This window comes from Salvelinus alpinus, chromosome 36, assembly GCF_045679555.1.
Source record: "Salvelinus alpinus chromosome 36, SLU_Salpinus.1, whole genome shotgun sequence".
Lineage (NCBI taxonomy): Eukaryota > Metazoa > Chordata > Actinopteri > Salmoniformes > Salmonidae > Salvelinus > Salvelinus alpinus.
The window spans coordinates 6,356,446-6,380,119 of NC_092121.1; the positions used below are offsets into that span (position 1 = coordinate 6,356,446).

The 23,674-nt window shown below is 47.9% G+C and overlaps 1 protein-coding gene across 2 annotated transcripts in view; it reads right to left on the reverse strand.

The window, feature by feature from the left end:
- Positions 1–22,333, reverse strand: part of LOC139565046 (rho GTPase-activating protein 23-like) — a 126,125-nt gene extending 103,792 nt beyond the window's left edge. The window contains exon 1 of one of the 2 annotated variants that reach the window (XM_071385066.1): positions 21,922–22,333. In XM_071385066.1, coding sequence (XP_071241167.1) covers positions 21,922–21,930 — 9 coding nt within the window. In that variant the 5' untranslated portion in view covers positions 21,931–22,333. Of the gene's footprint in view, positions 1–3,563; positions 3,937–21,921 lie in introns of those variants that run through there. The other variant, XM_071385064.1, reaches the window with a different exon arrangement.
- Between the last annotated feature and the right edge of the window lie 1,341 nt (positions 22,334–23,674).

Here is a 23,674-nt window from a genome sequence, read left to right on the forward strand (position 1 = left end):
CACAGGTGGACCAGAAACATGCCAACAAATAGGTTTTATTTAAAGTATATACTTTAAGGCTGCATTATACTCACCCTTTTGAATGGTACCCACAAGAACACATGCATAAACCCATACACTGAATTTATACGCAGTACATAAGAAGTTTGTAAATGCTTATGTCAACAACCCGTTGGGAAATGCTTGGTCTTGATGTCACATGTTCCTAGGTGGTGAAGGCATCTGCTAAGAATCACGCAGGACAGGGGGTTTTCCCTCTGCAGCCTCACGCACAACACTTTCGATCCTGAGTAACTGCCCTGACCAGGAAATGATCTCGGAACAGCTGAATCAGCATTGCCTCTGGGGTCTGAGGTCAGGGACCCGACTCACGTGACCGATCTAGGATCAGCTGAATCGGCAGGCCCATTTGAGTGCCGCAGTTTGACGCTCTGCTCGCGTGCAAAAGAGGGGCTTTCAAAGACGATTTGACCCACACTTCAGTGACACTTTACTTATACTGTACATCTGAAATGAACAGTTAGAACATGGTGGTCAAAAGATTGTTATGTCGATGGTTATCAAATAGTGAGCGTACACACACCATAATGGGAAGTGTTCCTCAGATACAGATATGAAAGGAAGAAAGCATATGCCTGATTGACATGCACAGAACCCAATGGGAACCACGTGCTACTGTAACACATGGGCAGCTGCATCATTGATTGGCTTAGCAGCAGAGATGGTTTTCATAACAGGACTCTCATATTTCCTATCAATAAGCTGTAGCATCACATGACGCAATGCGCTCTTAATGGGCCTGCCCTTGCCCCACCCAGCCATCCATCTCCCCCTGTACCGTACAGTCCTCCCTATTGATTACAGCTACGGCATTGCTGCAACACCGATTCACTGCAACACCCAACCATCCGGCCCTGCAAACAACATGCAGTCCCCCTGGACGTTAGAACTGTCCTACTCCAACTGACTCCCAGCAGACTCCCAGCTGACTCCCAACTGACTCCCAGCAGACTCCCAGCAGACTCCCAGCAGACTCCCAGCAGACTCCCAACTGACTCCCAACTGACTCCCAACTGACTCCCAGCAGACTCCCAGCAGACTCCCAGCAGACTCCCAGCAGACTCCCAGCAGACTCCCAGCAGACTCCCAGCAGACTCCCAGCAGACTCCCAACTGACTCCCAGCAGACTCCCAACTGACTCCCAGCAGACTCCCAGCAGACTCCCAGCAGACTCCCAGCAGACTCCCAGCAGACTCCCAGCAGACTCCCAGCAGACTCCCAGCAGATTCCCAGCAGACTCCCAGCAGACTCCCAGCAGACTCCCAGCAGACTCCCAGCAGACTCCCATCAGACTCCACATTGAGCCAACTGACAACAGACTCCTCAGACTGTGGCCTATATTTTCTAATTCAAACGGCTACCGAAAACAAATGTAACACTGGATGTCCTCCCTCTCCCTGTTTGCTCTCTTTCTGCTGGTCGGTTTGCTCTTAATTGAATCAGTGTTCAATCAGGCCAGGCTGCCTGACCAGGGGAGGGGAAGGAGAGGGGAAACACGCACCACTTCTCCCCTCCTTAGACCCAGACAGACAGACACCAAGCTCTGTGGTAACGGAATGCCTGTTGGTCTCCAGAAGAGTCTCTAAAAACAAAATGGCTTCTCAATCTCCCTCTATGTCAGGATTGGGGCTGACACTAGTGTCAGGGTTAGAGGTGGGGTGAGGTCTGAGCTGAGGGTGTGGCAGGGCAGGGGTCAGGTCGGAAGTTGGGGCCAGAGGCTGTGACCAGGGTCATGTGCTGACTGTTAGGACCTTTAAAAATGGAGGACATCATCACTGTTGACACGGGGGGGGGGGGGGTTAGAGACGCAGGGTGTTCATAGAATGTTTATTACCTTCTATTGCCTTCCTACAACTTTTTTCCCCATCCATCCTTTGTCCCAGTGTAGTCTCGCTAAACAAAATAATTGTCTTGTTTTGAGGAAAATGGATTAGGGAAGATGAACTTTGCAGGAGCAGCAAGGAGTGCTTCAGAGAAGTTGTCCACGGCACAGGAGAGTAAGGAGACGTGGGGAGTAGGGAGATTCCAAGTTTTGAAAGCAGCAGTTGATAAGACTCAGGTGATGTTGTGAAACACTGTGTGTCACAAACACATAAGATAGACACCACACACACACACATAGAGAGAGAGAGACAGAGAGAGAGAGAGACAGAGACAGAGAGAGAGACAGAGAGAGAGAGAGAGAGAGAGAGAGAGAGAGAGACAGAGAGAGAGACAGAGAGAGAGAGAGAGGCGCCAGACAGTGTCAAAGGCCTTGTTAGGCTAAATAAAAGCAGATTCACCCAGACACAGCGCTCTGCGGCCAGGACAGGACATACAAACAGCAAAACTGAGCCCTCCTCTTCCAAACACACATAGACCACCTGGGAGGCCGAGGAGAACCTCTACTCTTATCTTATAGCTGAGCAATGTCACACCACCCTCAGAGGCCTCAACCACAACACTGGATGGAGGGATGGACAGCATTGCAAACATGGGATAATAACGTGGGATAACCTTTCACTTAAAGCCTCAGTACTTTTGGGGCTTTAAATGAAACATACAAGCCTTTATTCGACAGCTTTATGCAAAGAAAACAACTAAATATTGTGTGTGCAAATATTGCTAAAAAGTTTGTGTCTGTGGTCATAAAAAGTCATTTAGAAGGCGAGTCTCTAATTCAATGTGTTCAGTCGACCATTGCTGGGTTACGATGTTGCAACATGTGTAGTTCAACGTAACAATGTATCAAGAAACCGTTACACTGTATATAGCTTTGTCTGGCTTTATCAAGTGGATACAGAAACATTTTGGAGAGGGAACACATGTCCTTGAATACCCAAAGTAGATAGGGAAAGACTTGCAGGAAAACTAACCGGAAAGACAAGGCAAGAGAGTCCTAAGATTAAAGCTCAATAATGCTGTTTAACACGTTTGTGAGTGAATTTTATTAACCAATCATGTCGACTACTTGAAATGGAAACAAACTGCAACAAACCGAGAAACTTCAAATAAAAAGGGTTGATGAAATTGCCAATTAAAACCGTTATCTGGGTATGGCGAGTATCGCTGGATAATGTAATGACGTGAGTTCCATCCCTGTGCCGGACGTCCCGTTCCGAGTATGACAGCTCCACTCAATGGTCAGACAGACAAAATGACATTATATCGTCCAAGTGTCTGTCCGTGTGGCTTTGAAATCGCAATTCGCACAGGAGCAGTTTAAGTTGTTTCTCTCGGACACTTACCACCGCGTAATAGCAAAATAAACAATCAACACCTGCAGAAAACATATTCAAATGTTGGGGTGTGGACAAAGTTGCAGAGAACTCGTTAAAATTACGTGTTTTCTGTATCACATGTCTGTGTGTGTACACAGTAGCGATGTGAACTAATCCTCTTAGGAAATCACGCTCTCTGACCAACCCGATTGTCCAATGCAAGAGCTTCTGAGGTAAATCTTGAAGACTAAACATAGGAGACGAGAATACATCGATGACAACACAGTGGGGTCGATCACTTACTTCGTTCTCTGGGAAGGGTGGGATTCCAACAAGGCAGAAAGCAACTCCATTCATTGGACAGCTGGGATTGTTCAGCAGTACAAAATAGAGTGAGATTTGCTGCTATAAGAAGTTACAAAATAAGATATAAAAATCCGCAAATACAGAATAGTCTGTGAAGAACAGACTATTATAGCTTAGCCTGGTGGCGATGCTCTGTGGCATTCACCTATCCAGTTTCCTTCCTTTCCAACCCCCCTCTTTTCCGTTGTTTGGGCTGTTTGGTTGGTGTTGCTCCCCCTCCTCCGCCAGACTGGCTCAGCGTAAATCCCTCTCTTGCTCGGTCTGCCTGTTAAAACTGAGACAAACAGGCCGAGGGCGCGTTGGGAAAATCTGCGCGTCGCTCGAGCAAAGCGCCTGCATCCCATTACGGAGCACTCGGCTTGCCGTAAAGGAGGGTACGGGCTCCCTCTGGCTGTGCCAAAAAGTTTAAGTCGGGAATGTATACACTACTATTCGTGCCTCTTCGGAAACCGCGACGTGTGGGGGTCGCGCATGCCACGGCGTTCCCAAATGCCATTTAAACAAAGCACTTTTGTACCCAGATACAGAGACAGACTTGGGCAAAAATACAAAGAGGGTAAATGAAGGTATATATGAAGGTGAGGAAGCATGGAGCTGTTGCCTCGTGAGGCATGGGTTGAGAGAAACAAAACCGTTTCTGGTAAATGCTTAAGCCAGATGATTGCATACTGTATGGATGGGAATTAGTGGAAAGTGTGACCTAAAGTGGTATTTATAGCCCATTAGGTTGCAGGATAGACCGATTAGTACGTTTTTAGGTGTAACTAAATATATATTACTGCAAAACAACGTTATTACATGTGTTCTGGACTGGTATTGACCATAAAGAGGAGGAAAGAACAGAAAGGACAGAAAAGAGTGAGAGACAGAATAACTTAAGCGGGGAGAGGAAGGGAGGAGGATGCAGAGGAGAGAGGGAAAGGGTGCAGTGAGCTTGTTGGTGTAAGGAGACATATAGTGGGGTTGAGGCGTGGCTGGGGACCCATGTGGCTGCTATTACACTGGAGTGTGCAGGGGAGACGGGTGCAGGGAGCAGGCTAGGGAGAGCCACTTCAAAGCCGCCTGCCTGCCTGGGGAAACGGAGTCGAGTCACAGGGAGAAAGATACTTCCCACACACAGCTGCCCTCCCTGTCTTCCTCTCCTCCTCCCTTTCTCCACATGGCTGCAGACCCCCCTCGCCCACCTTGTGTTGATACACCAGCCGTGTCAAGGGCAGCTCGGCACCTGAACACACATCTTGAACTCAACCACGACCTTCAACTACTTCCACCTCAGCTCACTTCCAAAGATATCTATGAGAGTCTGCGAGGCTTCGGCGAGGCCCTGCCAGTGAACACATTTTTAGACACCCATTGCTCCATACCGCTGCCAGAGGGTCAGCCTATAGCTGGTCAGTCGGAGTCCTCCATGGGAGGGTGAGAGACCAGGGTTTTATCTCGGCGATTGTGCTCATAAGGTGGGAGAGCAGAGCAGGGTGGGCAGATGGTGCTGTCTGGAAGGGGTCACGTGGTCCCTGAGTGAGGGGATATGAGGAGGAGGGGGGTAAGGAGGGGGAGATGGGACTAGGGTCCGTGGTGAGAGTCAGAGAGCGTGAGGGCCATAGCAGCTGGTGAGCTGAACTGTTCCGTGTCCCCTGTGACCCTTGAGCACTGTCTATAGTCTGTAGGCTCTCTCTCTCTCAAAATGGCACCCTATGTCCTATATGGTGCACTACTTTTGACCGCGGCCCATAGGGAATAGGGTGCGATTTGGGATGCAGCCCCGATCTCTGACTCAGCTTGACGTGTGTTTTCTGTTCAACCAGACAGAGGAGTAGATTACTTGTATCTGCTCTGGGTGGGGTGATACAGTGCCACAGCACTCCACCGTTCGGGTTTCTCCAGCAGAAGTCCAGCAGAACTGCCTGCGGTTATGGAACCCCTACCTGTCCCAGACCTGCTGTTTTCAACTCTTAATGATCGGCTATGAAAAGCCAACTGAGATTTATTCCTGATTATTATTTGACCATGCTTGTCATTTATGGAAATTTTGAAAATCTTGGCTCTCTCTAATTTTCTCCTTCTCTCTTTCTTTCTCTCGGAGGACCTGGGCCCTAGGACCATGCGTCGGGACTGCCGCCCGTGGTGACTCCTTGCTGTCCCCAGTCCGCCTGGCCTTGCTGCTATTCCAGTTTCAGCTGTTCTGCCTGCGGTTATGGAACCGCCACCTGTCCCAGACCTGTTGTTTTTCAACTCTTGATGATCGGCTATGAAAAGCCAACTGAAAATTATTCATGATTATTATTTGACCATGCTTGTCACTTATGAACATTTTTGAACATCTTGGCATAGTTCTGTTATAATCTCCACCCGGCACAGCCAGAAGAGGACTGGCCACCCCTCATAGCCTGGTTCCTCTCTAGGTTTCTTCCTAGGTTTTGGCCTTTCTAGGGAGTTTTTCCTAGCCACCGTGCTTCTACACCTGCATTACTAGCTGTTTGGGGTTTTAGGCTGGGTGTCTGTACAGCACTTCGAGATATTAGCTGATGTACGAAGGGCTATATAAAATAAAATTGATTGATTGATTGATTGAACTGGCCTGTCAGCCCGGCAAAATGGCCCCTCTATTATCGATGAGGGTGAGACAGAGCGAGAATAAGCCCAGCCAAGGAGCCACTGTGAAGCCTTCTGTGAGGAAGTCTGTCTGTCAGGTGTTTGAGTGGGCAGATTTAGATTTGGCATACTACTACATTGTTACTCTGGTGACTGGAGTAGCTTATTTACTATTGTACTGTAGTGTGTGAGTAGTGTATTTACTATACTGTTGTAAGTCTGAGCGCTGTACAGTATGTGTATCTGTCTGGAATAAAACCACTCGGCCCCCTCCCTCCCTCCCTCTCTTCTTTCTCTGGGTCTGTTGAACAGCCTTAGTCATTGGCACACAGCCCACGGTCCAGAGAGGGTCCCTCTGGCCGACTGAGCGAGACAGAGTTTGACCCTGATGGGTGCTGACACCCCTATCTCTCTCCTCCAGGGGGTGTATAGGGGGAGAGCACCAAAAGACCATCAGCCCCCCCCCGGCGGTCATTACATAACAACGCACAGCAGAGGGAGCACTTTGGAGGGTAACCCGCAAACAATCAACGTTCGTCACGTTTACTCGCTCCACTGCGCCCCATCTCAAACCCCCCTGGGCTGGGCCCCACCGCTGCTGCTGCCCGCTCACAGGGTCGGCTCGCGGTCCTACCCCGAACCAACCAACCAACCAAGGCATTAACGAGATGCCAACTCTGCCAAATTTGATAAAATGAGGAAAGAAAACAACTGCCATGCTAGATATCACTGTGGTTCACAGTCCCATGCCTCTGCACTCACTGTATGTTACAATCAATTCCGCTCACTCCATTTAGCTGGATATCTACAGTCACACTGCTCGTCTCACGGCCTGTCCCATCGCTGTTCTCTCGCCCTCTTTCTCCTCTTTTCATATCATTTATTCCCCCCCCCCAGTCCTGAGATTGAAGCCCTCCTTTCTGTGTGAGTAGATGCATGACACACACACCAAACGCACACACTTTTGTTGGTTCTAAGCTTTGTTGTCATACCCTTTCAACATCATTCACAGTGGGCCTCCTCAGTATGGAGTGGCGCATTAGCACACACTGCGACGCTGTCAGGCCTGTCACAGCACAGTAGCCCTCTCTCTCGCTCAGCCCTCCATCGGACACAATTACATTTAGTGCTGCTGCTTGGACTGTGTCTGTAGCACTGCTAAGAGCTGAATGGACACAATGTTCGAGTCCAGCCAAGTCGTCTCTCCCTCTTTCTCTCCCCCTCTCTGTTCATCTAACATCAACAGTGACCTTCACTCTGACCCCCATCTCAAATGTAATAATTGACGACCATTATAGCGGTCGTGGTCACACGGCACAAAATGTGCTCTGTGAGAGTGAAGTGGGAGAGATGGGGTCTCTGATCAATGTGGATTAGTTCAAGTATGTGTGTGTGTGTGTGTGTGGCAAATGTTACTGAGTGGAGTATCCTGGCGAAATAAATGAAAAGATAGTGGCTGTGTGTTTGAGATAGAGAGAGACAGACACTGTTTGAGAGATCCTCCTGTGTGATCATACAGTCATCTTCATAACATAGACACTTGTGTGTATGTCTGAGTGCCATGTCCCATAGAATGCAGTGCGTTTGACATCCTGGTCTGTCGTGACTGTGCTGCCTGTTGACACAGAGGATCCTGGGGCACTCTGTTGAAGGGGGTAAGGCTGTGGGGCTGTGGGAAGAGGTGCAGTGTGGTGACCCCTCCATGTCCAGATTCCACTGTGAGCCATAAATTCCCCATTCACAGTAGGGGCATGGGTCCTCTCTTTGTTTGCCTGGACAACTGGCATGGAGAGGGGGAGACAGCTGACCAGTCAGAACACAGGTTGACGTTCATTGGGACAAGTCTTGTCCTGGAGGCAAACATGAGGAATTTCTGCCGGGGGTTTGAACTGGTTCAGGGAACAGAAAATAAAACATTATTTGAGGAAAAGAACCCGAACCAAAAGTGATCTATATGGTTCGGGAACCTTTATTTTAAAAGCAAGGGAACCGGTTAATAACGTTCTTTTGAGTTCTGGGCATTTTTTGGTCTCACAAAAATTGCAACAAAGCACCTATGCAAAGCCCTCACTCTGTTACTCAGAAATGTATTCCAGTTTTGCCTGCCAGCTGGAAATCTCTGCCAGTGAGTGTGTGGGTGTGTGTGTAGGCTACCTGCCCCGCCCCTCTGAACCATAGGTTACTGTAGCGTACTGATTATGTTAAACATGATTCAGAAATTAGGGAGATGTTTAATAGAATGGATTAACTTTTTCAATGCTAGTTAAGGATACTATAGTCATCACGTTTCACATTGGATGTATTAACGACAAAAATACGTGTTTGTAATTATAATGCTGTTCTGCACACACAAGCTAGTTAGCTAGCTAACGTTCGCTCTGGTCCAACGTTAAACCAATTCGTAAATTCAGACATTCAAAGTTTCTCCATAGAATCTGCTCCTCCTAGGTATAATTCTGTAATCCTAATTCAGATAATGCATGTCATAACAAGATGCCCAGCGCCTCATCGCAAACTTCCTCCATCCTCTCTCGCTCTCCCCTCAACCGCAAAATGTCAGTTAAATCTCACGCCCTACATTTGTGACTGGCGGCAGTGTGTGTGTTGGTCTTTCATTATGATTAAACCATGCCGTTACGGCAAAATACAATTGCTCTTAATTAACGACTTTCCTACACAGATCAAATTGTTTACCCACTCCACAGCAAGTTTAAAAAGGAACAGAAAGGAACGATATAAACCGGTACTTTTTGGGGGGGTTCCAAACAGTTCAGAACTGTATTTTGCTGGTCAGAACGGAACCAAAAAATACATGGTTCTGTTAAGATTTAAAAGATTAGAAAATAATTTCGGTTCAAACCCTTGATTTCAGCTAGATAGGCCAGCTGCAAAGTCAAAATTCTCTATATTGTAAAAATTAATGAAAAAGGAAATAGCTTTTTGGTTTTAATTTAAGGTTTGAACCAGCTAGTGAGCACTCTGCAGAGCTCCCTCCAGAACAAGATTCATGACAAAAAAAGATAACCTGCAGTCAAGACTGGTACAGACACACACCGGCATGGTGTAGTTTTGTTACATAACCTTGACTGGACTTCATAAATGTATGTGGATACTTTTAATAAACCATGTAGTAAAATACACAAAAATATCAGACATGGTGGTGTCCTTTTCTGGTGAAACCACTATGATGGTATTGTGTTAGTGCTATTGGTTAAAGTATTTAGGCTGGTATGTTATTGCAGGAGGCACAGGGCTCTCTCCACTCCTCTGGTAAAATTCCTCCCGGCTGCCCTCTCCCATTCCCCCAGCCCCTACTAGGTCACTTCTACTGGACAATTTCCTCAAACTCCTGTGCCCTTCCACCCATCCCCCAACCATCCTCATCCCATTGCCCTTTTCCCTGGTCTACTACCCAACCCCTTTCCTCATCCCCTTGCCATTTTCCCTGGTCTACTGCCCAACCTCTTTCCTCATCCCCTTGCCATTTTCCCTGGTCTACTGCCCAACCTCTTTCCTCACCCCTGCCATTCCCTTTTCCTCTAGCTGTCTGTCTTCATTCTCCTCTCTTCCACCGTTCCTCTAACCTCCCTCTGCCCCCTCGCTCCCTCTCTTCTTACTCCATATCCTTATAATCCCTCTCTTCTCTGCAGCTGCCCATCTCACTTCTTCCTCTCCACTCTTCTCCGGGCTTGTTCAGCCAGACAGAGAATGGATGAGAAACTCGCCTGTCAGACATACATAATAACTGTATGCCTGTAAAGACAGATTAGACTCAGAGCTGAGGCTGAGAGTGAGACTGTGTCTGGGGCTGAGGCTAAGGTTGAGGCTAAGGTCAAGGTTGAGGCTGTGGAGGGCGTTTGGCCGGCTGCGCTGTGACTCTAGAGAGAGTGACTCACTGGATCATGGTTCAGGGCCTCCAGCAGTGTCACCAGCTTGTGTACCCTGCACTGGGCGTGGTGGACGGGCACACCCCTGCCAAGGTACGTCACATTGGCATTAGTCCAGAAAATGTGTACACACACACACACACATACACACACACCACAATCTGAGGTTGTATAAATGCACAATGTATCCTACATATCAATTCCCCATTATCTGAGATACACAAATACATGGCCTTCACACACTGGCTGCTGATTAGAGGGGTGTCAAGTGTCACAATCGGTAATCAATTCCCAGTCACATCCACTTTGTTTCCAGTGTGGCTCCTACTTCTTACGTGTGTGAATAATAAGGAAAATATATGAGACCCCCGCCCCCGTACTGAGCCGGAACGTGTGCATCACATCCAGGTAATTCAATTGTTGCTATAACTGCTTGGCAGTGGTACACATTCCTCAGCAAGAAGACATACCTGCTATGCTGCACCCTCCACCCCACCTCTTCCCAGCACTCTACCCCCAATCTGGGAGACAGACAGACAGACAGACGGGGGGGGGGGGGGGGGGGGTAAACAGTGGCTCACAGTTCCAGTAGGTCCCCTCTTTCCTTCCTCTGCCGGTCACTTCACAGGCACATATGCCTGCTGCCCCCTTTACCTTCACCGCTCTGCTTCCCGTCTCTGATGTTACTTCCTGGAGCTAGAGACAATGGAAAACCTACTCACGCTGCTGACCCTCGGACCTATATGCAAGTGCATATACATGTAGGAGTCATGAGTCAAAATGTAGGTTATAGAAATACCACTGCTCAGGACCCAGAGATGAGTGACCCATATACGGTAAACCGTTTCTGTTGCTTCTGCCTATCCTGTTTTATTCACTCTGGTTGTCAGATTCTATTTTCGATTCTATTTCTGTGTGCCAGGCTGAGTAATGGCATCCGTTAGGTAGCTGTGGATCTAAAATGAAATATCACAGTCATGATTTGACCATAGTATAAATATAGTCTGTTCACATCCCTAATCATAAAATACATTCCACTGACCCCATTTCCTGCTATCCACTAATATGGACCAGATATGATTTTTTTGAAAACCAGAATGTCAAGGATTAAAGACATCTTGACAGCAGAAGAAGGATTATACTGTACAAACAATTTAGTATTTGTGTTAAATACTGTATCTCTGTCAGAGGGTCATCAGATCCTAATCCTGGCATTTCCCCAGTGTCCCCTGTCCTAATAACAGAGGGGGACAGCTTGTCTAGACCGGGGCTTAGAAGAGGGACTCACTCCTTGGGTTTGGGGAAGGGAGAAGGGAGGCAAGAGGGGGATTGGTGTAGGGGGTCTTATCTCATGGAGATATCTCCCCCCTACCAAACACACACATCCTTACCATATCTTGTATGCTTGTCCTGCTATCGAATTGCACCTCCTAACCCAGTTATATGAATGAAACAAGGGGCCATTAAACAGCTTAGTCCTAGACCCCTCTGCATGTTAAACCAGGCAGTATTTAACATTCAGTTCAGTAACAACAGTTTATTAATTTGTGATGAACTTTACCCTAGCCACCCACTAGCTGTGATCAACACTGAAACAAATATCCAGCCCCTCTGGGACAGATTAGAAATGATCTTGGATTTAACACAAATGGGCAATAAAATTCAAATAAATAAATCCACATAAATAAACATCTGCCTTGTGTTGGCATGGAGATGAATAAAGAGGAAGGCCATCTGTTCCTTTACAGCACAGTAGGGAGAATTCCCCTAAATATATAATCCATCCAGGCTGTATCACATCCGGCCGTGATTGCGAGTCCCATAGGGCGGCGCACAATTGGTCCAGCGTCGTCCAGGTTTGGCCGGGGTGGGCCGTCATTGCAAATAAGAATTTGTTACTAACTGACTTGCCTAGTTAAAGATAAAACATTTTTGTTGTTGTTGAATAATCCCTTCAACATGGAAATGAATTTCATTTCATCATATGGCCACCGGAGGGCGCATGCAGGGCTGGTGAAGCACAGAAAGAGAGGGTAACTAGTAGGCACTTAGCATGTAAAGACAAAGAAAGTTGCCCCTAAACATTGATATTGGGTCAGTTTAGCATTTCCCCCTAATGGTTAGGATTTGGGGAGGGTAAACTGATCCTAGATCTGTACAATTGCTACCCAGAGCTGTAAAGACACAGTAGATATGTACTAGTCCAGAGCACAGAGCAGACAGAGCAGACAGAGCTGGAGCCATGCTTAAAGGACCAGCGTAACGATCAGCCTAATGAGTCATTATAGTGATGTATGGAGGGAGAGGAGACATACTGGAGAGGAGTGAGGAGTTCAGGTGGACATTTATCCATCTCCAACGCAGCCCAGAGTTACACACACACACACACACAATACTCAAGATAACTTCAAGAATACTATAGCACACACTGGTTGTATGAAGTATCTCCATTTCCTTGGTAATGAGAGCATCGGTAGCCTTCAGTGGTTCAGTAATTGGGCCAGGAGGTTAGTGGTATGTTTACCTAGGATATAGGATGCAGCTGTGGTGCCTCTGTCTGGCACTCCGAGAAGACAGGACTGCTACTTGGCCTCAAGAATGATCACAGTAATGAAGCAGCAGCTGCTCATTGCAGACTGACATCCTTCACATAGCACACTGCTCAGGGCACACTGTTCACCGACAACACTAGATTAATATACACCGAGTGTACAAAGCATTAGGAACACCTGTCCTTCCCATGTTATAGACTGACCAGGTGAATCCAGGTGAAAGCTATCATCCCTTATTGATGTCACCTGTTAAATCCACTTCAATCAGCGTAGATGAAGGGGAGGAGACAGGTTAAAAGGATTTCTAAGCCTTGAGACAATTGAGACATGGATTGTGTGTGTGTGCCATTCAGAGGGGAAACGGGCAAGACAAAATATTGAAGTGCCTTTGAATGGGGTATGGTAGTAGGTTCCAGGCGGTTTGAGAGTGTCTAAAACTGCAACGCTGCTGGGTTTTTCACGCTCAACAGTTTCCTGTGTGTATCAAGAATGGTCCACCACCCAAAGGACATCCATCCAACTTTACACAACTGTGGGAAGCATTGGAGTCAACATCCCTGTGGAACGCTTTTGACACCTTGTAGAGTCCATGCCCCGATGAATTGAGGCTGATCTCGCTCTCTCCAGCCCAGCCCGGTTAACACACACACACACACACACACACACAATAGGCCTATACACAATGTATATCTCTGTTATAAAAACACACACTCCAGAACAGTAACAGCACTCATCTCTCTCTATGGCCCAAAAGGAGGAGTGAGGAATTCCTAACACTGCAGAGATTGGAGGGCGGGTGAGGGGGGACAGGGGGGTGCCTGGTAGGGCTGCCTGCAGATTAGACCACCTGTTCCACTGTGGAAAACACACACTCATTCCCTCCCTTTATCTCGCTCTCTCCCCCCCTCTCGTTCTTTCGCTCTCGCTTATTATCTTTTTATAAACTACCCACTCTTGTCTTCTCTCCCTCAGTCTCACCCCTTTCACTCTGGCTGCCAAGCTCCAAACTGACTGCATTCCATCCATGGGAAACAGACAAAATAATCTGCCAGATAACTTTGGCAGAGAGCCGCAGCACACATAGACAGAACCACACACACACACACGTGTCACCTTGTGTCTAAGAGCCGGCCTCCAGGGAGTGGTGTACAGACAGAGGAGTAAACACAGAGCTAGGGCGCATCCCAAATGGCACACTTTTTTCCTATATAGTGCACTACCTTTGACCAGAGCCCGATGGACTCCACTATGTTGGGAATAGGGTGGCATTTGGGACGCCGCCTTAGTATATCCATAGTGGCACAGCAATAACAGTACCTGGGCCAGGAGGGAACTCCCTCCCTACACCCTAGCCACATTCTCTATCTGTGCTTAAATGGAATGTAATGTATGAAGACCCACACCATCTTATGAACAAGACGGAGGCTCTGTAAAGGACATACTGTATGTCCTGTATGTCCTTTACAGAGCCTCAGTCTTGTTTATACGATGTTGTGGGTCTTCATACATTACAGTCCATGTATGTACAGAACATATTTGGAGTGTTTGCAACTGGCTCATGCACATACATACACACAAGTATGTGAACACTCCTTCAAATTAGTGGATTAGTGGCTACTTCAGCCACACCCGTGTATAAAATCGAGCACATAGCCATGCAATCTCCATAGACAAACATCGGCAGTAAAAAGGCCTTACTGACGAGCTCAGTGACCTTCAACGTGGCACCGACATGGGATGCCACCTTTCCAACAAGTCAGTTCGTCAAATTTCCGCCCGCCCTGCTAGAGCTGCCCCGGTCAACTGTAAGTGCTGTATTGTGAAGTGGAAACGTCTAGGAGCAACAACGGCTCAGCTGCGAAGTGATAGGTCACACAAGCTCACACCGTGTAGTGCGTAAAAATCGTCTGTCCTCAGTTGCAACACTCACCACACTGCCTCTGGAAACAACGTCAGCACAATTCTTTGGGTCGTGAGCTTCATGAAATGGGTTTCCATGGCCGAGCAGCCGCACACAAGCCTAAGATCACCATGCGCAATACCAAGCGTCGGCTGGAGTGGTTTAAAGCTTGCCGCCATTTGACTCTGGAGCAGTGGAAACGTGTTCTCTGGAGTGATGAATCACTTTTCACCATCTGGCAGTCCGACGGACGAATCGGGGTTCCCAAATGCATAGTGCCAACTGTAAAGTTTGGTGGAGGAGGATTAATGGTCTGGGGCTGTTTTCCATGGTTCAGGCTAGGCCCCTTAGTTCCAGTGAAGGGAAATCTTAACCCTACAGCATACAATGACATTCTAGACGATTCTGTGCTTCCAACTTTGTGGCAACAGTTTGGGGAAGGCCCTTTCCTGTTTCAGCATGACAATGCCCCCGTGCACAAAGCGAGATACATACAGAAATGGTCTGTCGAGGTCGGTGTGAAAGAACTTGACTGGCCAGCACAGAGCTTTGTGCAGAACCTCAACCCCATCGAACACCTTTGGGATGAATTGGAACGCCAACTACGAGCAACGCCTAATTGCCCGACATCGGTGCCCGACCTCAATAATGCTCGGGACTGAATGGAAGCAAGTCCCCGCAGCAATGTTCCAACATCTGGTGGAAAGCCTTCTCAGAAGAGCGGAGGCTGTTATAGCCTACGAGCAGCCTCAACCAGCTCCAGCTCTGAGGGCAGGTTGAGCTGGGATTGACATGCACAGCCACAGCCCTGATCAGACCTGAGCGGAGCTGAGCAGAGCCCACAGGGTTCACTGAGGTCTCGCTAAATGACTATTGATTGCCCTGCCTGCCTGGTTCTCCCTACCAATGGTGCATTACAGTGGGTCTGGCTGTGCAGCCGCGTGCCCCCAGGCAGGGTTCTCATTCTCAGTGCAGAGCGTGCAGAGTGAAGAGAGTACACTTTACACACATGCATACAGACACACACACACTTACCGAGGAGCACCGACGATGCGTATGGGGTAAAGTGTCCTGTGCGGCCTCTGCTCTCAGGGCAAAACATCAAACACAGATACGTCTCCTCCTGCCGGGGAGGGAGGAGTGTTGCACTAGCCCTTCACCGCTGCCTGTCCTCGATCTGTTCACACACACTCTTTACATAACCAGCCTCTTCCTGTCCCTCTGTGGGCCACTGCCCTCCTTATCACTCACTCATGGAAATGTGTGTACGTGTGTGTGTGTATACCTGTGTGTGTGTGTGTGTGTGTGTGTGTGTATACCTGTGTGTGTGTGTGTGTGTGTGTAACGGCTGATTTCCTTCTCTTCGTCTGAAGAGGTGTAGCAGGGATCGGACCAAAACGCAGTGGTAAGTGTCCATGTTTTATTATAAAAAACTGAACACTACACAAAACAAAATAACAAAGAGAATCTAACCGAACAAACACTGACACGGAAGACAAACACCCACAAACCAACAGTGAAAACAGGCAACCTAAATATGGCTCCCAATCAGAGACAATGCAAAACACCTGCCTCTGATTGAGAACCATATCAGGCTAATTCAACAAACCTAAACATAGAAACAAATAACATAGACTGCCCACCCCAACTCACGCCCTGACCATACTAAATAAAGACAAAACAAGGGAAAATAAAGGTCAGAACGTGACAGTGTGTGTGTGTGTGTGTGTAAGAGAGAGAAACAGAAAAAGAGACCAACAGTAAACACTAAAATGTCCAATGTCATCTCAATCTCCACACCCATGCAACTGAAGAGACAGCCCATCACAAAGAAAAGTACACATAGAATGTAGAAATAGAATTGACACATCATTGAATTACATCAAAAAACAGACTATCCATGACAATGACATCAGAGCCGAGCTCCGCACCAAGGCCATGTCATGTCAGCATTTCTCAGTTTAGACTCTTATAAATAGTATTGTTTCCTGTTTGCTGCACCGTGGTCAGTGTAAGCCACTGATGCAAACACTGTAGTACTAAGCTCTGCTGTTGTACATGTAAAGTGGTATGACCCCATAGCGAGAAGCTCTCTCTTCTGCGTGGGACACAGTACAGAAGCACGCTGTGTGATTGCCCCAGGCCAATCTCTGAAATGAGAAACTAGGCTAACAAATGGAACACACGTGCGTGCACACACACACACACACAAACACACAATTAAATCGGACGCTCTCACGCACACACATACACGGATGCTGGCAGGTAGTGATGATGTCACCTCTACTAGAGTGGGGGGCTGGCGTCACCTTGGCAGACTGACAGGATGGGCATGGTAAGTACACCACGGCAGCATCCCAAATGGAACCCTATTCCCTTGACCCTTTTTGGGTCAAAAATAGTGCACTATAAAGGGAATAGGGTGCCATTTGAAACGCAGAGCAGTTGTCCCCCAGCGGTTCCTATGAATCATTCACCCTGACGTGGGGAGGGGGTGAAGAGTAGCCACCCTAAAACATGTTGTTTACAACCACACACACACCACCTCGGGAGAGGAGGGGTAGAATGGGGGATGAGGTAATCAATGACCAGGGGATACACTGTCTGGGGGAGAGAAGAGAAGGGACTTGTGCCTGTGCTCCTTGCCATCTCCCAGACAGCTTTCCTCTCCTCCTACTCATTCAGCACCCTTTCAGGTCCTAGCAGCTAGTCTGCTGCGTCCCTGGGCTGCCTCCAGCCTAACATCAGATACAACCAGAATACAGCCTAACATTAGATACAAGGTTCAAGGTTTTACTGCTAACCTACAAAGCATTACATTGGCTTGCTCCTACCTATCTTTCCGATTTGGTCCTGCCGTACCTACCTACACGTACGCTACGGTCACAAGGCGCAGGCCTCCTTACTGTCCCTAGAGTTTCTAAGCAAACAGCTGGAGGCAGGGCTTTCTCCTATAGAGCTCCATTTTTATGGAATGGTCTGCCCATCCATGTGAGAGACGCAGACTCGGTCTCAACCTTTAAGTCTTTATTGAAGACTCATCTCTTCAGTAGGTCCTATGATTGAGTGTAGTCTGGCCCAGGAGTATGGTGAACGGAAAGGCACTGGAGCAACGAACCACCCTTGCTGTCTCTGCCTGGCCGGTTCCCCTCTCTCCACTGGGATTCTCTGCCTCAAGCCCTATTACAGGGGCTGAGTCACTGGCTTACTGGTGCTATTCCATGCCGTCCCTAGGAGGGGTGTGTCACTTGAGTGGGTTGAGTCACTGACGTGATCTTCCTGTCCAGGTTGGCGCCCCCCCTTGGGTTGTGCCGTGGGGGAGATCTTTGTGAGCTATACTCGGCCTTGTCTCAGGATGGTAAGTTGGTGGTTGAAGGTATCCCTCTAGTGGTGTGACGGCTGTGCTTTGGCAAAGTGGGTGGGGTTAGATCCTGCCTGTTTGGCCCTGTCTGGGGGTATCGTCGGACGGGGCCACAGTGTCTCCCGACCCCTCCTGTCTCAGCCTCCAGTATTTATGCTGCAGTAGTTTATGTGTCGGGGGGCTAGGGTCAGTCTGTTATATCTGGAGTATTTATCCTGTCTTATCCAGTGTCCTGTGTGAATTTAAGTATGCTCTCTCTAATTCTTTCTCTTTCTTTCTCTCTTTCTTTCTTTCTCTCTCTCTCTGAGGACATGAGCCCTAGGACCATGCCTCAGGACTACCTGGCTTGATGACTCCTTGCTGTCCCCAGTCCACCTGGTTGTGCTGCTGCTCCAGGTTCAACTGTTCTGCCTGCGGCTATGGAACCCTGACCTGTTCCCCGGATGTGTTTTCAACTCTCTAGAGACAGCAGGAGCGGTAGAGATACTCTGAGTGATCGGCTATGAAAAGCCAACTGACATTTACTCCTGAGGTGCTGACCTGTTGCACCCTCTACAACCACTGTGATTATTATTATTATTATTATTTGAACCTGCTGGTCATCTATGAACATTTGAACATCTTGGCCATGTTCTGTTATAATCTCCACCTGGCACAGCCAGAAGAGGACTGGCCACCCCTCATAGCCTGGTTCCTCTCTAGGTTTCTTCCTAGGTTCTGGCCTTTCTAGGGAGTTTTTCCTAGCCACTGTGCTTCTACACCTGCACTGCTTGTTGTTTGGGGTTTTAGGCTGGGTTTCTGTACAGCACTTTGTGACATCAGCTGATCAGCTGGGCTTTATAAATAAATATGATTGATTGATTGATTGATACAACCAGACTATAGAGTCCAGCCTAACATGAGTACAACCAGACTATAGAGTCCAGCCTAACATGAGTACAACCAGACTATAGAGTCCAGCCTAACATGAGTACAACCAGACTACAGAGTCCAGCCTAACATGAATACAACCAGACTACAGAGTCCAGCCTAACATCAGATACAACCAGACTACAGAGTCAAGCCTAACATCAGATACAACCAGACTACAGAGTCCAGCTTAACATCAGATACAACCAGACTACAGAGTCCAGCCTAACATCAGATACAACCAGACTACAGAGTCCAGCCTAACATCAGATACAACCAGACTACAGAGTCCAGCCTAACATCAGATACAACCAGACTACAGAGTCCAGCCTAACATCAGTCTCATCAACCTCAGCCAAGCACAGGCCCCAACTGGACAGGGACAAGGCCATAGAAGTGTATGAGGTGACTATACTGTAAGCCCTAATGGGGTGATGGAGGCTACCTGATGACAAGGTAAAGGCTGGGTCATAGGTGGACCTTTCCCCGATCTCTACTGCTGCATCCACCCTCAGGTCATTACGGCGTGGATGCAAACAGACGACAGCTCATGTAAACGCCTCCAAATGTGTGAATGCCAGCAGAAAACATAGTACCACACATCTAGCCCACACGCGTACACTGAGCGTACCAAACATTAAGAACACCTTCCTAATATTGAGTTGCACCCCTCCCCCCTTTCGCCCTAAGAACAGCCTCAATTCGTCGGGGCATGGACTCTACAAGGTGTCGAAAGTGTTCCACAGGGATGCTGGCCCATGTTGACTCCAATGCTTCCTACAGTTGTGTCAAGTTGGCTGGATGTCCTTTGGGTGGTGTACCATTCTTGATACACATGGTAAACTGTTGAGCGTGAAAATCCCAGCAGTGTTGCAGTTCTTGACACAAACCAGTGCCCCTGGCACAGACTACCATACCCCATTCAAAAGGCACTTTAATCTTTTGTCTTGCCTATTCAATCTCTGAATGGCACACATACACAATCCATGTCTCAATTGTCTCATAGCTTAAAAATCCTTCTTTAACCTGTCTCCTTACCTTCATTTACACTGACTGAAGTGAATTTAACAAGTGGCATCAATAAGGGATCATAGACTGACCAGATGAAAGCTGTCATGGAAAGAGCAGGTGTTGATGATGTTTTGTACACTCAGTGTATATGACATGTAGCCTACAAACATGTATTTATGGACTTTTATAAACTGGGTGTTTCGAGCCCATAATGCTGATTGGCTGAAAGCTGTGGTATTTGAGACCATATACCATGGGTATGACAAAACATTTATTTTGAATTATGTTTGTAACCAGTTTATAATAGCATTAAGGCGCCTCAGGGATTTATGGTATATGGCTAATATACCACGGCTAAGGGCTGTATCTAGGCACTCCGCGTTTCGTTGTGCTTATGAACAGCCCTTAGCTGTGGTATATTTATTTTACATTTATTTAACTAGGCAAGTCAGTTAAGAACAAATTCTTATTTTCAACGACGGCCTAGGAACAGTGGGTTAACTGCCTTGCTCAGGGGCAGAACGACAGATTTTTACCTTTTCAGCTTGGGGGTTCGATCTTGCAACCTTTCGGTTACTAGTCCAACGCTCTAACCACTAGGCTACATTAGCCATATACCACACCCCCCCGGGCCTTATTGCTTAATTGTATGTTTGCGGACACATCTAGACATTTGCAACATTGAAATGGAAACATTGGACACCAATAATTACACAGCCACACATTGTATTATGCTATCCTATAGAATAATGTAGTGCTTTCTCCCTATGTCTCATTCTCACACCATCCCTATGGAGCAGAAGGCAAACAAGCGGAGAGAGCACAGGAACAGGTGATGCACTGACACGTATCAGGCTGATGACATACAAACTGTCATAGGGCCGCTGACACAGATAGAAACACACTGTCACAGACAATGCATGTACCATGATGACCCCATAGAAAGGGGTCATCACACACACACACACACACCACACACACACACACACCTTTGTTTTCGTAAAATTGTAGGACTTTTTGGGGTGTCAAAATGTTTAACCGTTAAAAATCATATTTTCCGTAACCCTACCCCGTCACCTAACCCTAGCCCCCAAAACCCTCACCGCTAAACGTAACCCTTAAGCTTAAAATAGCATTTGAACAAATTCAGGACCTGAAAAAAGTCCAGACTTTTCCAGGAAGGTTATTGTTCTCCTACCTTTCCAGGACATTCGGGTGAATTGTTAGGACACCGGGGTCCTGATCATTATAGGAGAACAAGTACACACCGGTGAGTAAACTCTTTTTATGAGTGAACTTGTGGTCCTGGTTGGATAGCTCAGAGAGAGCGTTTGCTCATCTCTATCCATCTACTCTCTACTCCCCTCTGTCTGCGCATCCTCCTCAGAGAGCCCTGTTGCATGGCGTCCTCACCGTGACACCCTCCTTAAAGTCAATGGGTTACACACACAGTGACGCATACGACCGTATTCAAGCCCTGATTAGCGTTGCCATCCCCTCCATGCTAACTGATAATGTGACACGGTGCTAATTACAGGGATCTGGTTAAGAGAGATCATCAAGGATGCCTGCTTAGCCACAGCCACACCCCTGTCTCTCTCCCTCCAGTTCAATCCAAAAGGGCTTCATTGGCACGGCAAACATATGTTTACATTGCCAAAGCAAGTCATCTCTCTCCTGTGTATTGTTGATCACAGTACAAATCTGGGAGAAAAATACATAGTATTGAGTGGTATTGTCAACCCTCTAGAGGCCTGGTTTCTGGTGGTGGCTGTTTGACGACAGGCACACCCGGTGGCTCCCTCCCCCCGGCCCGGCACCCCACCGCCCCTCAGCCTGACGGAGACCGGCAGCAGTATCAGGGGGGATCAGATATGGTAGTAGCGGCAGAGAAGAAGCATGCTGTGCTGTTTGTTTTTACCCGGTGGCCAGGGGTGTTGGGACGGAAATAGGTGGGGTGGTGGATGTTATGAATGAATCAGAGGGTCTACTGTGTGTTTAGTGTGTGTAAGGTATGTGTATTGTGTGTGTAGGTACTACGCGGCATTTCCCTGTCCCTCTGCTCCTCCCTTCCTCTCCTCACCTGGTCCATGTTTTCAGTGAGCCTCCTCCCTCCTCCTGTTCCCGCTCATGGTACAGAATCACCGGCGTCTCCTTGGCTCTCCTTCGGCGTTCTTGGCTCAGTATTCCCAACTGCGATCCTCCTCTCCTCAAATAGGCAAGGCAGCCAAGCAGCGGGCGGCTGCGACCCTCTGGAGAGGCATGATTCTCCCTGTCTATACCTCGCTCCTTCTCCCTCCTCTCTGTGGCTCTGACAGCCTGTGTTTATCCTGCCAGTCGCTCCTCTCCTGTCCTTCCTCTGTTTTCTGTCGTTCTGCTTGTTTCCGTGGAGCTGCAGTGGGAAACAGGGCGTGTGTGGAATCTTCACCTCTCTCACTGATAGCAGAATTGCACAGGGAGAGGTCTCCCGCTCTCTTTCTCTCGCCTCGACTCCCCCTCTGTTGCTGCCCCCTTCCTCCTCTTCCCTCCCTCCTCTTTCTCTCCACTTCCCTCCTCCCCTCCCCCTCTCGCGACACAGAGCCAGAATGAGCAAATGAGAGAGTAGAAGGGAGGGGGGCGAGAGAGGAGTGAGGAAAGGGGTTGGTCGGGCCAGACCATGTGACTCCTGGTAGAGGTCTGAGGGACCCTCTGCCAGCTGTCCAGCTAATGCCTCTGTGAAAACCAAAGTTGCCATAGAATACACCAACCAGAGGTCTCCTGGTACAAAACCATTGGCAGGATGTATGACCCACTGCAAGGGGGGAGCATGTTGGGACATGTAGTCCTGGTACTGTGATTGGGGGAAAGGGGAGAGCAGGGGAGGGCTACAGGGATCCCTGTGCCTCTTTAAGGAATGCATGTTTTTCATGGTGCTTCCCTCACAAATGTTTAGTGATGCATTGCCACATACAGACAGGGAAAGTGATATAGGGAGTAAGGGTCAACTGTTTGTCTACCTACAGGACATGGGAATATACACAAACATGTAAACACAGAGGCACACACGGTCATTCTTGGTCAGTCAGGAAAAACACATCTTCCATAGTTTCCCTCCCCCCCACCCCTCAACAACAGGAACTGGACAACTCACTGAAGGCTATGGCTAAACTTAAACACAAACGCTCTCTCTCTCTCTCTCTCTCCTTTCTTCTCCACTTCTTTTTCTTTCTCTGCTCTGTCTATCTCCCTCCCCTTCCCTCTCCTCCTCTATTGTATTACTCCTCCCTCCTCCTTTTCCCCTTGCTGCTATATCCCCCACCCCTCTCGCTCAATTCAATTCAAGGGCTTTATAGGCATGGGAGACATATGTTAACATTGCCAAAGCAAGTGAAGTAGATAATAAACAAAAGTGAGATAAACAATAAAATATTTTTAAAAATTAACCGAATGAACAAAAGTTCTCTCTCTCAATGCCATGGGGGCCATTGTGATCATACCATGCATAAATACCATCATTCAATCAATTTGTATGCCAAACTCCACATTTTCTATATCAGCCACAACACTGCATGAAACACATGTATAGCCCACTCAATCATCCTACACATAAAAACACCATGGGCTAATCTGGTAAGCAGGGGGAATCCACGGTCTGTCCACATCTGAAAAACAAAACGGCACCTGTTCTGGCTTATTCTGATTCAACTGACACATAACATAGCTGTGACCTGCTGCCTGGATTACTGTGTGATAGATATTATGCTAGCTAGGGGTGAGCCGAGGGGACTAGGGGGCGAGAGTAGGGGAGACAACGATTGGGGGCATCAAACAGCATTTAAAAAAGATGTGGCCTACTT